At 37.8% G+C, this 14257-nt stretch overlaps 1 protein-coding gene across 32 annotated transcripts in view; it reads left to right on the plus strand.

The window, feature by feature from the left end:
* ABI3BP (ABI family member 3 binding protein) overlaps positions 1-14257 on the plus strand; it is a 272912-nt gene that overhangs the window by 161079 nt on the left and 97576 nt on the right. For 23 of the 32 annotated variants that reach the window (XR_009502949.1, XR_009502948.1, XM_059921278.1 and 20 more), the window contains 12 exons: positions 253-300; positions 1806-1865; positions 2681-2800; positions 4149-4181; positions 4976-5059; positions 6038-6097; positions 6903-6986; positions 8188-8247; positions 10858-10917; positions 11735-11818; positions 13111-13170; positions 13987-14070. The exons of 2 other annotated variants lie outside the window; for them this stretch is intronic. Coding sequence is in view for 28 of the 30 variants with exons in the window: in XM_059921278.1 (XP_059777261.1) it covers positions 253-300; positions 1806-1865; positions 2681-2800; positions 4149-4181; positions 4976-5059; positions 6038-6097; positions 6903-6986; positions 8188-8247; positions 10858-10917; positions 11735-11818; positions 13111-13170; positions 13987-14070 (837 nt within the window). In the remaining 2 variants the exon portion in view is untranslated. The remainder of the gene's footprint in view (positions 1-252; positions 301-1805; positions 1866-2680; positions 2801-4148; positions 4182-4975; positions 5060-6037; positions 6098-6902; positions 6987-8187; positions 8248-10857; positions 10918-11734; positions 11819-13110; positions 13171-13986; positions 14071-14257) is intronic. 7 more of the 32 variants (XM_059921262.1, XM_059921268.1, XM_059921252.1 and 4 more) reach the window with 5 other exon arrangements.

The following is a 14257-nucleotide window of genomic DNA, read 5'->3' on the forward strand; positions in this document are numbered from 1 at the left end:
AAAGATATTATTATAATAGTTCTGAAAATTCAACTGTTTTCCAAGTGACATTTTCTCCTAAGATGCCGATTAGTATAAAATTCTAATTTACTGAGAGCATCTCTCATAATAAATAAGTCTCTCAAGAAGGCAATTTATATCAACTTAGAATAAACCAAGTTCTGTGTCCTGTGAATTAAGCATCAATGAGCACCCAAAAGTTTAGCTTTCCTTACTTTTGTTTCTTATATCTGTTTATTTTTTATGGTGCAGTCTTTGAGCCTGTTACATTTGAGACCAAAGCGCCCTCCACAACCATAGGTAACGATGGATGTCTTCCCTCTTGGTCAATGTTTCTCTGAACTTGCCCCTCTCATCTCTGTCACTGTCTGTAGTCTCTTGTGTAAACAATTGTCATTCATCCTCTTTTTCATTCATTCCCAAAAATTGTTTACTATTTTCAACAGGGACCTTTTTACTATAATTAGGCATTCTTACAGCTGCCGCTCAGCTTACAATCCCTGAATGTTTTTTGTTCTTTGATCATCTTCAGAGATAGTCAGATTGCTTGCAGCACTTGATGTTGGCAAGAGTCACAGGTGCTCTCTCCATCCATCATTCAAACCAGGACATTTTTGAAATCTCTGCTTTTATGTATGTATAATTTATGATGTGGGAGAGGAACAATGAAAAAGCTGGTTGGGGCTTGAGAAAATACAAATTGTCTCTTTCTCCCAAAAGTCCTTTCTTCCTTGATTCCATACTGTTTGAATGCAACTGGACTTTTCTGTTGATAAACTCGTCTTGTGGTGTTGAATTCCAAACAAAATAGGGATTTTCCTTTTTTGTTTGAAGGCAATCAGCTTTGAATATTGTTTTGTCCTGTGGTTCTCACTTTCCATCTCTTCTGGATGCCATGTTTTCCTTTAGTTCAGAAGATGTTCTCAGATGTGGCTTAAACCAACTCTGTGCTGTGTTATCTTGGACAGTCAGGAAAAGGCAACCTCCATATAAACGCTTACAGAGTTTTTGGTGATAAGATATTTTAATGTTACATTTAATCTTATGGACTTAATGAAAAATAGAGACACTAATTTAAAACCAAGGAGTCATAAGTCTTAATTTTATACCAATGCGTAATTCAATCATTGCAGAATATTAGAGAATTAGAGGAATCCTGTTTATTCAGACAAAAGTTGAATTATTACTTTTCAGACTTTTTTCTTAATCATCTCTGTTCCTCACTTGAATAGTTATCTCCCAAGTATCCATTTGAAATAAATGAATAAATAAGGACAAATTGTAACAAAGAGTATCACCTTTATTGTGGAGAAAGGGCACAAACTTATCTTTTGCATAACTGTCACAAATCTCCAATAATCAGACTGATTAAGAACATTTTTAAAAATTCTCACCACTATCACCATTTCTCAAAAAAAATATATTAATAATGGTGGTGAAAACCTTTCAAATACTAACAGAAGTTTTCATAATAATTTTTCAGAGTAATTTAAAATACATTATCAGACAGTTAAGAGATTTTTTTGGAGCCAAATTTCCAATACAGCTGCAATCATATAATTAAACACCAAAAAACCTACTTTTCATTGGCCTCACAGGGATACAAAGTGCAAGGGGTATGGCTATTTTGTGAGATAAATGGGTACCCGAGTACAGCCAGTTATTACAGAACAAATACTCTTTTTCCAGAGTTCATAAATGCTTTTTAAACATTACAGGATTAAAAGGATTCATTTTCAAGATAATTTTGTTTCTTTTCCTATGTTTCTTAAATCTCCATTGTTTATTGTATTGCTTTTGGTCAGTTCCTGCCACAGACATTGAACCTGTAACTCTGAGAACTGAGGCTCCTTGGACCACATTAGGTAATGACCTTTTATGTCTTCAGGCAAGAGCATTTTCTCTTCATTGTCCAGTCAATTCCATTACTATGTTGGTCAAAAGGTTTTCTCTTCTGTAAGATTTTTTCATCATCCCTTTTTGTCACTCAACTATATTCTTTCATTTTGAATGTATTGAAGATGTTTAAAATAAGTCACTTGGTTAGAATATAAGCATCTATGAAGCTAGGGCAGAGTATCTATCACCCACATTGTCCAGCTTTCTTAAAGCTTTACAGAGCCAGTGGTTCTGCTGAATTCCAAACGCAGTTAGGAGTCTCTGCCCTATAAACATCAGGTATAATTCTGTGGCCATCAAAAGAAAGTTGTTTTAAGATATTCCAGGCATTTTTATGGTCTACCAATGATTTTAAGAAATGAGATGTGTTTAGTCTAATAATGTTTAATGGGATGTATGCCTAACCCAAGTCATTTCTAAATATAATCTCCCCAAAGCAGGTGAGCCTGTGTCCCTCTCTCATGTGATGTAGACAAGCTGTGCTTCTGACATCCCTTGGATCAGGGTTCTCTTTGAAACTCTGATACCAGCAATAACAGTAAAGTTTTCAGATAATTAAAATAATGCTATATGTTATTTCTCAAAAGAACTGTCAGCAGACAAACCCCCACAACTTTTTTTTTTTTTTTTTGGCATATGGATGACAAAGAAAATTCCAAACCCCAGAGATGAATTTCTCAAGACTCCAGAAAATCTAGCCAAATTTTAGAAAACCTAGAGCCATGTATCATCCTTTTTTTCTGGAGTCATAAGACAACATTAACCAGTTTCCTTTCTTCAGCTCCAAAAACATCACAAAGAGCAAGAACACGTCGTCCACGTCCACGGCCACGGCCACGGCCACGTCCACGTCCCAAACATAAAACCACGCCAAGCCCAGAGACATCTCAGGCCAAGCTAGGTAAATATGTGGTTCCTGGTACCTGTGGAACCTTGTTGGATGTGATACTATGGTGGGAGTGTAACTCGCTGCCTAGTAACCCTGTGATCCTTCAGGATGGATGCCCAGGTTACAAGTGCTCTAGTCAATACGTGTGACTTCCTCACACTGCTTAGTATCTTCTTGGTACCTTGTATTTTATTTGCTTCTCTCACCATTTGATTACATTTTCTCTTTGATTGTGGCTCAGCAAAAAGGTATCTAGTTGAGTATCTAGCCTATTTAGTTCAGTTAGTCTCATATTTGATTAACTGCCACATTAGCATTTGTGAGGAATAGTTTAGAAATAACAAGGGACTTGGCTTCGTTGAGGGAGGAAGCTGCTCTTGTGTGAAACTGTTCATATATGGATAGAAAGGAAAATGGGCAAAAGCAACATATTTATTGAGTTTTACCAACTGTTAGACACATAGTTATTTCTTAGAGAAGTGAAAGATCCATGGGCTGATAAGTGTCATGTGGGCCTTGAAATGTGTATAGTTTGTAGATTTGTTGGCGGGATGAGCAGGAATAACATAAACAGAAGCTGGAAGGTGCCATATGTGTGGATGACAGCAGAAGGATAGGACTTAGAACTTGATTGTGAGAAAGGAGAAGGGCAATGTTTACTTGGCTGGTGCTCAGAAATTGTGGTCAGCAGTGCTACTTTTAGATGGGTCTGTGAAGAGGACCTTGAGTGCCTGACTTCAATGATTGGATTTGAGCCACTTGGCTGCAGCATACTCTCCGGTCAGCCCTTTTCTGTCCTGATAACAGAGAGATGAACTGGCAAGTTTTGTAGACTGAATGACCCTTTGTATCTTGCTCTTTTATATGGCTTTGTTTGGACAGAGGTCTTGGTCTTTTTCCAAAGTGGACTCTTAACAAAAAAGAGCATTGTCTATTTTGGTTATTCATTACCAATATCTGCTTAAATATATCAACAATTGCATCTATCATGACATAGATGTAATTGTTTGTTTTCCAATATGTTGTGTTATAAATTATACTTTCACATTCTTTTCTTACAGTTGTTAACCATAATGTTTTTAGACAGATGCCTAAAGATTTTTCTAAGCAGAGTTTTCCATTATATTATCAGATGATATAAAAAGCAATACTTGTAGGTAACCATGTGGAGATAATAAGGGTATAACCATTTCATAATATCATATATCTTTGTACCCTCACCTTAGAACTTTGAAATTTTGCTTTCTGGCAGTAGAACCACGCTACTCTAGTGAAGTTCATTTTCAAGAGAGTTTGGTGACTTTTCTTATGTGTTTAACAATTCTTTTTTTAAATTGCTTTTGATCATTTCTTGCTACAGACCTTGAACCTGTTACTACTGGGACATCTTTAGGTAATGATCCTGTACATCCTTCAGCAAGTACTTTCTTTACTTGTTGTCAGACTTATCTATGTTTTGTAGAGACAATGATGTCATAATTTGTTGTCATCCTATTGCTGTGTTCATTGTAAAATATAAAAGGCTTTCTTTCTAACATTAATGTGTATAAACTTTAATTCAAGACATCTATTTGCTGCATCTCCCAGCTTGTAATTGCATCATGTCAATCTGAGTCTCTGTTTAAATAGTACTGTTTGTTAGAGCTGGGGGCTAAATGTGATTCTCCATATATTCTTTATTTAGACCACCAATATAGTGTCAATTATGATACCATGAAGTTTCTTTAAGCATCTTACTTTCTATATTTCAAGTTCTACATAACTTTTTTTTTACTTTATTGATGTTGCACCTAATTTTGTGTAGTTATTTTAGTAAATTACCAAGTGGAAAATTTGCCCAAGACTAGTTGTTTTAAATTATAAGTGAATAGTATAGGATGGTTTGAACTTCTCTCATGCTGTCACAGTTTAGCGTGATTTCTCATTAGGGACACTTTCAAGAAAATGATAGTCCCTCATCTTCATTTCTTAAACATAATTATAATTTTTAATCTCTAGAGAATTCTCAATTATAAAAGAAAACCTGTTAATATATTAAAGGAGAAAATTTCAAACCAAAGTAACAAAGGTGTCTCCACTCAAAAGAACTCTGGCAAGTTTTAGAAAGCTTAGAACCCGGTTATATCATCCTATTCAGAGGTAATGGAGCCACCAGCACTGTATTAATCCTAACTTTTCTTCCTTCAGCTCTAACAACAACAAAGAGACCCCGTCGTCCACGTCCCAAACCTAAAACCACGCCCCATCCAGAAGTACCTCAGACCAAACTGGGTAAATATGCAGTTTCTGGTTTAAGGAATCCAAGCATTCTACCCTAGCTGGGACCCTGAATTCTGTGCACATAATCGGTACATGCCTTATATATCTCTTAAGAGTAAACACTATTCTTCTTATTAATCCCTTTTATATCCCCATAACCATATTAGCAACTGTGAGGCAAATCAGAAGTAGGAATTATGTTTTATTTCCCAAACATTTTGTACTATAGTTGTAAACAAAAGCTGTTCCTGCATAAACAGGTAGAAAATATCATAGGGCAGCATGTTTATACAAATGTAAAATAATTTCTGAAATAGTACAAATGATATATGCTAGAAATGTAGTAAATATTTGGAGCAGGAAAACGATCCAGGATAATTAGGGAAAAAAATCAGTGCAGAATTTAGATGAGTGAAAGGTTGAGGGAACAAAGGCTGATAAACAGGGAATGTGCTGAAGGAAGCTGGTGACCAGACAGAGGATGACTTGTTGATAACACTCCTGTTGAATGGGCCTCTATAGGATGAAATTAAAGGGACTGGGATGTCTACTCAAGAGCTTAAGTTTGATCCAGTGGGCTTCAGTGATCCTTACTTCTACACAGGACCATGCTTTTTCTATTCTTAGAACTGAAAATGCTTAGTTTAATATGATACCACAAACTGAGAGGTTGTTCCTCACCTTATTATATTAAATGCCACTCTCTTCACTAAGGACTTAGTCTCTTAGTGAGTATGGTCTCAGCTTCTTTTTGGCTCTCTGTTCTATGTGTGGTGGGCAGACCCTAGGGTGAACCTCTACTCCCCACCCCCTCTACCTCTCACCTCCCACCCCTATAGTTCCTGCCTCTTGGTTTTAAAGCTTTTGTGTAATCCATCCTTGCCCTTCCCTTTTCCCCTTCGAAGCATTATTTTTACTGTTAAGATGAATTTTCTGACATTTCATGCACTCACAAAAATCTCTTTGATTTCTTTTCTTACTTTTGATCAGTTCCTGCCACAATCCCTGAACCAGTTATTCTTAGGACCGAGGCTCCAGGGACAACAGTAGGTAATGACACATTATGTCCATAAGCATCTGCTCCTGCTCATTTCAGACCCATTTTGTCACTGTCACAACCACAAGACTCTGTGTCATCCTCTGTTGTCATTCAATTACTTCTTAATACATTGAAGAGTATTAAAACAACTCATTTGTTATTAAAAGAATCAAGTATGAACTTAGCTTAGTATACATATCTGTAAGGCAATGCGTTTGAATTTGTGGCATCTCATCCCTATGTAACCTTTTAATCACATTCTGTGTTACTGAGTTTCAGACACAATCAATGGGGGTTAGGGGTGGGAGTGTCTGTCCTTGATCCAAACTGAGTACAGTGTAACAGCCATTATGGTGTGACGTCATTCTTATGCAGATCTAAATTCCTATATTTTTTACTACGTGCATGATTTTGTTTTTATTTTGCCATTTTAGATAATGATACAGTCTTTTTTCAGTAAGGAGTGAAATAGAAAACATGTCCAAGGCTAGTAAATTGAAGTTACAAGCACCATCATTAGTGTAAAGTCACCGTACCCCTTCCCCACCATCACAATAATTCAGTAGGTTTTTGGAAATTTTTTTCATTCCGAAATCCCTTTTGAGAATCTCCTTGATATATCAACTCAGGTTTCTGTGGGATTTTTGTTTTTCACAGTAATATAAGTGATAAAAAGAGGCAATCATCAAATACGGACAAATGTTTCAAACTCAAAAGAAAAATTTCCTACAATTCAAGAAATTATAACAACTATAATCCTATCCACAGCATCTGGAGCTAAAAACACTCTATTAACCTGAAGTTTTCTTCCTTTAGCCCCCAAAGTGCCTCAACGAACTCGTCATCCACGTCCCAAATCTAAAACCACACGGAGTCCTGAAACACCTCAGACTGAACTGGGTAAATGTGTAGATCCCGGTTGAGGAATCCTGAAGCCCATCCCTGTGAGGTCTAGAGAAAGTGAAGGGGCAAGTCAGGGCCAGCGGCCACTTTCACTCCAGAGCAGGCAACCAGAACACAGTCGGACAGGTCTTAGGGGGTAGCCGAATTCCTTCCCCTTTGTGAATTAGCATCTTCTCTCTAAATGTCTATTTCATTGGCTTCTCATTCAATTCTATTCATCCTTTATATATTGAATGTGTGTAGTGGACTGAAACAGCTATAGGTCAAACATATATTTGGGCAAATAGGAGATTATTTCCTGGTAACTATTAAAGTTGTATAAGTCATAGTACAGATCTAGGGCAGGAGTTAACAAATATTTTCTATAAAGGGCAAGATAGTAAATATTTGGGGCTTTGTGGCCTCAGTAATCTCTGATGCATAGTTTTCTTTTTTCCCTTTTTTTTTTTTTTTTTTTTTTTTAACAACCACTTAAAAATGGAAATGGTCTGTATGAAAACAAGCCATGGGCAAGGTTTGGCCTATGGGCCATAGTTTGTCAACCCCTGGTTTAAAGAAACAATCAGGGTGGGCCAGAATAGTTAGGAAGGGCTTGAGCATTGAAATCACTATAGATTTGGATGGCTGGGGCGCGAGGGGGTGGGGTGAAGCAGTTCAGAAGACAGGACCTGTGTGGAGGCCAGTGAGAGGAGACAGAGGCTTCTCGGACCAGTAAAGGCTGTCAGCTTCTAAGTGCTGATCAGAGCATTTTGTTGAAGCTGCTGTAGCTAAATGGGCTCAAAGGACCAGCTGAAAAGGAATTTTTACTCTTGGACTTAGGAGTTTGGGTTTCATGTAAGAATCATCACTATCCATACATGGTAGGCTTTCCCGGGCATGAGACAGAAGGACACAGCTGAACCACAGGCTGAATGGCTGCCCTTTATCTTGCTCTCTTAAGTACCCCAGTTGGGCAAAGCTTGTTTTCTCTTTCCAAAGATGAGTTTTTAGCAAGATGGGTAAGGTCTACTTTGGCACATTACCTAGACTAGGATCGTCACAGAATGAGAAACTGCAGGGACACTTCTCAGGGACAGTTATCTGAGTTCAAAGACAATCCTTCCTGAGTGATAAACTGGTACCCGAGTGCAAACACACCATATCCCTCTGAGACTGTATAAATGTTTAACATTTTTTATTATTAATTATTTTTGGCCAGTTCCTGCTACAGTACTTGAAGCAGTTACTCCTATCAAAGAGGCTCCAGGGACAGCATTCGGTAATGCCACTTTCTGACCTTCGGCAAGCACTTTTTCTGCTCAGTGTCAAACTTCTGCCCATTCCCCTCCGTTGCCATTTAGTTACATTCTTTATCTTGTGAGTTAAATGTGCATAAAGCAAGTTACTTCTTGTTCTAAAGAGAGTCATCCCTGGATCTAGTTTGGTATATCTTCCTGCCCTGTAACTTAGTTAAAATTTTTTTCAAGCCAGTTTGTTTTTAGCTCAACCGGAGTTCTCTGTTAAGGTAAATTTCATGTATTTATAAGAGTGCCTGGTCCTGACCTATGCTAACCAAGCTGTGACAGGGAAGTTTCTCTATACATCCTTTATGCACCTGCCTTTTTTATCTGCCTGGTTTTTTTGTTGTTTTGTTAACATTTGGGTAATACGTTTTTAGTGAATTGTCTAACAGATAATGTGATCAAGGCTAATAAGTTTAAATAGTAAGCCCCATCCTTAAGGTGAATCTGACTCCCCTTTAATCTCTACCATAGTTTAGAAATGACTCTTAACCTTTTTAATGCAGTCAGGGGACTCTAGGAGAATGTGATTAAAAAATACCAATCTTGACTCTCTGAATTAATAACTTCATTTTATGTGTCAACTTTGTCCCCACAGTATCTTCAATAACAAAGGAAGGTACGGTAGCATAGTAGGGCCAAACTTTTCACACTAGAAAGAAACATTTCCTGAAACTGAAGAAAATCTATCAAGCTTTGGAAAATTTAAAGAAGACTTTTTTCAAAAACCTATAAGTTGCAGAAGCTTTAAAGTAACAGATATTTATCTTTTTCTACTTCCAAAAAAAACATCCCAAAGGACATGTCATTCACAACACAAACTTAAAACCACTCCAAGTTCAGATGCAGCGGAGATTACACCAGATAAAAGCAGGGCCCTTGGCTTAAGGAGCCTGGCAGCCTGTCACTGGTTGAAAATGTAAACCCATATACCCCCTAGTGAGGGAACCATGAAGAGTCCTTGCCCCTTCAGAACTGGCAAGGAGTTCATGTTTGGAAGAGACATAACCTTCTCTCCAATTCTGGATAGTAAGAGACATGTTATACTTCTCAGTCTGCAGGTTAGTTGAGCACAAACGCTTCTCTTGTGTGAAAATCCTAGAGGATGAAAACAGGTCAGGGTGTTTTTGCAAATTCAAGATTTTTCTTAGGTACACAAACATTAAGTGTAGACTCATTATAGTGGCTCTTTTTTTAAATGGAAATATATATATTTTATTTTTTAACTCACATATAATCCAAAATGGGTGCTTTTGATCTATAGTTCTTCCCTAACTGGTGATGGAGGGACCCCAAATTCTCTCACCTCATACATCTATAGCAAGTCTTAAAGAAGTGAAAAATCAACGTGGGCTTTAGTAGAGCAGAGAAGGAGTTTGGGCCTTGACGTCACATCAGAATTTGCACAAGTGGATAGGTGAGAGTGAACAAGATGAAAACATAGGACATATATAGAGGCAACCAGAGAGGGCAGAGTCCCTGCTTCTTCTAAGTGCCAGGCAAAACATTTTTGTTGGTGATGATGCATTTGAATGACACTAGTTGAATAAGACTAGTATTGTTCTTAATGAGCATCAGAAATCTCTTCTTCCCATACTTGGATAGTTTTCCCTGTACTGAGAGTGGACAGGTGCTTTACTGGATGCCACAGACTAAGAAGTTGCCTCTTACCTAGTCTTCTTGTTTGGACAGAAGTCACAAGATCTTTCCAAAGCTGAGTTCTCAGCAAGATTATCAGAACACTTTTTGGCTATTTGTGTAATGGCTGCTTGGTTATTTAGGAACTTTTTCTGCAACCATAATTTGATAAACATAGTAGATATTTTCTTTATTCAGCATCCACAGAAGTACAGGTTAGTTTTTCACGTGCTTCTTGAGGTTTGTTAGAAACATATTTAAGTAAAAGCCTAACAATATCCTAAAGTCTACCATAGCAGACTCAGATACTCAAGCACTAACTACAGGAACTGTTTCCCTTTTGTGGTGCTAAACAGAGACCAAAGGTAATGACTATCTCATGAGATGAAGAAGTCCCTAACTACAGTTTGGCCAAGTCTGAGCACAGCAATTGATTTCCCTTTCTATTAGTCTGCTAGAGCTGCTGTAACAAAATAACACAGACTGGGTGTCTTAAACAACAGAAATCTATTTCTCACAGCTATGGAGCCTGGAAGTCTAAGATCAAGGTATCAGCAGGTTTAATATGTCCTGACGTCGCTCTCCTTGGCTTGCAGATGGCTACCATCTTACTGTGTCCTCCCAGGGCCTTCTCTCTATGTGTGAGCATCCCTGTGTCTCTCCTCCTTTATAAGGACAGTAGTCCTATTGGCTTACGGCCCCACCCTTATGACCTCATTTAACCTTAACTTCATCTTTAAAGACCCTAACTCCCAACACAGTCACATTGGGAGTTAGGACTTCAACAAATGAATTTTGAGGAGATGCAATTCAGTCCATAACACCCTTCATTCAGAAATTTTAAAAAAATATTCTAGAGGCAATGTTACACTGACAAGATTCATTTTGATGTGAATGTTGTAGCTCTTCATACACATTTTTTTAAAAACCTCTTTTGTTTATTACTTTAGTTCCTGTTACAGACCTTGAACCTGTTACTTTTACAACTGAGACCTCTGGGACCACATTAGGTAATGACCCTGTGCCACTCGCCTAGATCTTCCACTGCTCCTTGTACAGTCTGTTCAGTCTCCATCCCCATCACATGGCTTTTCCTCTTTCACGAGGTGACCACTATCATCCTCCACTGCCATTTGGTCACTGTCTTCACCTGAAGAGCCCTGAAGCCTCTTAAAAACAAAGTTCCTGTTGTTTTTAGGAGAGCAGGCATGAGCTTAGTTCAAAACATTTACCTGCCACGTGGGGCATTTGAAATCATCACATTGCCTTGTCCTTCGTTGAACAGTGTTCTGTGTTAAAGCTGAGTTTAAAACAAATTGGGATCTATTTCCTCTCTAGGCTGATCAGCAATAACGGCTACTCTTAAGCTCCTTTGCCATCTAAGTTTCTAGATTTTAAAAAAAACTATTTGCATGGTATGTTTGTTTCTTTGTTGGTGTTTTAAGTAATGATGTGTTTTATTACTAATTTGACAAATAGGCAATTATCCAAATCTGAAGTTAGGGTCTTAGTGTGACCCTAACTTCCCCTCCCCTTGCACCAGAATTGGTCCTCCTTCTCATTTTTCCCCCAGTGAGGAAGTTCTATGAGTATCTGATTACAAGTGCTAATTTTCATGCCTTGAATGAGTAATTTGACTATAAACATGAGTTTGCCTCCAAAGTACCCTCAACCATAAAAAAAAAAAGATGCATTGGCATAAAAGGAGTAAAGATTTTAAACTACAAATTCATGGAACTTTAAAAACTCTAACAGGTTTTGGAAAAACCTCTCCTCAGTACCCAGAGCCATACGATGTAGAATAACATAAGGCTTTTCTTTCTTTAGCTACCAAAGCATCACAAAGACTTCGTCGTCCACGTCCCAGACCTAAAACCACACCAAGCCCTCAAGTACCTCAGACCAAACCGGGTAAATGTGTGATTCGTTGGTTTAAGGGTGAGCCCTAGTAACCTGTCCCACTGAGGACGCAAAGCAGTGCCAAGCTCATATTCTCTCTAAGCATGGAGTCATGAGGCATCATCAGTAATGTCTCCTCTACCAGGTGTTGAGGAGAACATGACTGGGTGAGATACAGTTGGTGCCAGAATACCATATTCTTTTTATGTGTGAGTCTTGACATACATTTAGTATATTTTTTACTATAAAATTCCAGTTTTACTTCTTTAACAAAGCCAATATATTACGTTCAAGTAAATAAACAAATTGTAAGTCCCTTGCAAATTCCTGGACCAATATTGGCAACTGTGGGTGATATGCCAGCTGTGGGAGACATTTCATTTCTAAAACAGTAAAGGTGAGAATACGTTTGCATGATACAAGGGAAAAGATCAAGGTGGACTGGACTTGGACCTTGGACCTTGGGCTTTAGGCCCACTACAGGATTTGAATGCATGGAGGGAAATGTGAACCAAGGCAGAAGAACCAGAAGTGTGGTGGTTGGGGGTACCTAGAACAGACTCTCCTACTTCTCATGGTCAAAACCTGGCTGTTGATGATGCTACATTTGGATGGATCCATCCAGTCAATTGAAAGAGGATTTTGAGGACCTGGTTCAAGAGCTTAGATTTGATAGAGAGACATCAACAGTCTTTGATTTCCACTTTTTCTGGGCTTAGGCCAGAGAGATGCTCTACTGAGTATTTCAGATTGAGTAACCATCTTTATCCTGCTCTTTTGTATGTCATGGTTTGGACAGAGGTCTCAGACTCTTTCCATAGATAAGCTCTTGGCAAGACCAACACCATCTACTTCAATGATTAATTTTTATATCTGTTTCAAACTTATAAACTGTCTATCGTATCCATGTTTACTTAAACACAGTAAGGGCTCATTTTCAGCCTCCATAGAAGTACAAGTTGATCAGATTATTTTAAAGACAATTTCTTTGTTCAGTGTATATTAGGTAAATGCCTAAAAATATTTTCCTGTGCAGAGTTTTCCGTATCAATTAGAATCCATTAGTTAAAACCTAGGAGAATTTCATGTTGACTCAAGATATTTCCAAGGATAAGCCTAAGACTGACCATGACTATCGTTTGGCCAAATGTTCAAAGAACAATCCTCTACTCTTTCTCTGTTTTTTTTTTTTCTTTGTTTCTGTAGAGGGAATGATATATAAGCAAGTTTTGTTGGGGTGTGAATGTTCTAACTTTTCATATATTTTTAAATCTCTTTGGTTTACTGTATTGTTTTTTGGTCAGTTCCTGCTGCAGTCCTTGAACCTGTCACTCTTAGACCGGAGGCCCCCAGAACAACATTAGGTAATGATAAACTGTGTTTTCAACAAGCCTTATCCTGCTTGTTGTCAGACCCAGAGTTTCATCTTGCTCCACGTGACAACAGTTTTATTCTTTGTGGCCATTCAATTACATTCTTCTTAAAATTATGAAAACCCTTAAATTACCTGTTGTTTTTAATAGAACTAGTCATGTGTGACCCTACTTTAGGATATTTATTTGCCACGTAACCTGTTTGAAATTGTGTCATTCTGTGTTTTATTCCAGCGGTGCTTGTGGTAAAAGCACATGCTGGTTTTCAAACACATCCAGACCTCCCTCTTATCTAGACAGATAAAGTCATCAATAGCTCTCATAGGGCCAAGAGGATCCATTCATTGCACATCTACATTTCTACCTTTTTTCTATTTGCATAGTATTTTGTTGTTTTGTTTCTATTTAGGTAATAATATGTTTTTATTTTAATAGTTATATAGAACATGTACCCAAGATTGGAAGATTAAATTATAAACCTCAGATTGAGTATGACTGTTCTTCATTATCCATTAAAATTTAGCAACAGTTCTTAACCTTTTTGTTGCCCAGTCAAGCTGCTCTATGAGACTTTGATTATAATTACTAATCTTTATTTCTTATATTAAAAAGTGATTTTTGTCTTCAAAGAATCTTCTATGATAAAAGAAGATATAAAAGGAGTTATGTATGTGACAAAAATCTCAAACTAAACAGGCAAAAATCTAACAAGGTGTAGAAGATCTAAAGTCATGTTTTTTGCCTCCCATAGCTTCCAGAACCATGGGTGATGTAGTTATATAATAACCCAAGAATTTCTTCCTTCAGCTTCCAAAACATCACAACAGACAATTCATCCACGTCCCAGACCAAAAACCACACCAAGTCCTGAAGCACCTGAGTCCAAACCAGGTAAACTTGTGTTCCTGGTTTAGAGTCCCAACAACCTAACCCAGCAGGGTGTTGAGTAATCCTAGTTTTGGGGAGTAACCAATACACCCCATGAGAGTAAAGATACAATTTGTATTAAGTTGCAGTTCCCACTGTGGAGCTGGCAAGAAGAGCACAGTAGGGGGAGATCTGTGGGACAGCTGAATGC

The sequence above is a fragment of the Balaenoptera ricei genome, chromosome 4, assembly GCF_028023285.1.
Source record: "Balaenoptera ricei isolate mBalRic1 chromosome 4, mBalRic1.hap2, whole genome shotgun sequence".
In the NCBI taxonomy this organism is placed as follows: domain Eukaryota; kingdom Metazoa; phylum Chordata; class Mammalia; order Artiodactyla; family Balaenopteridae; genus Balaenoptera; species Balaenoptera ricei.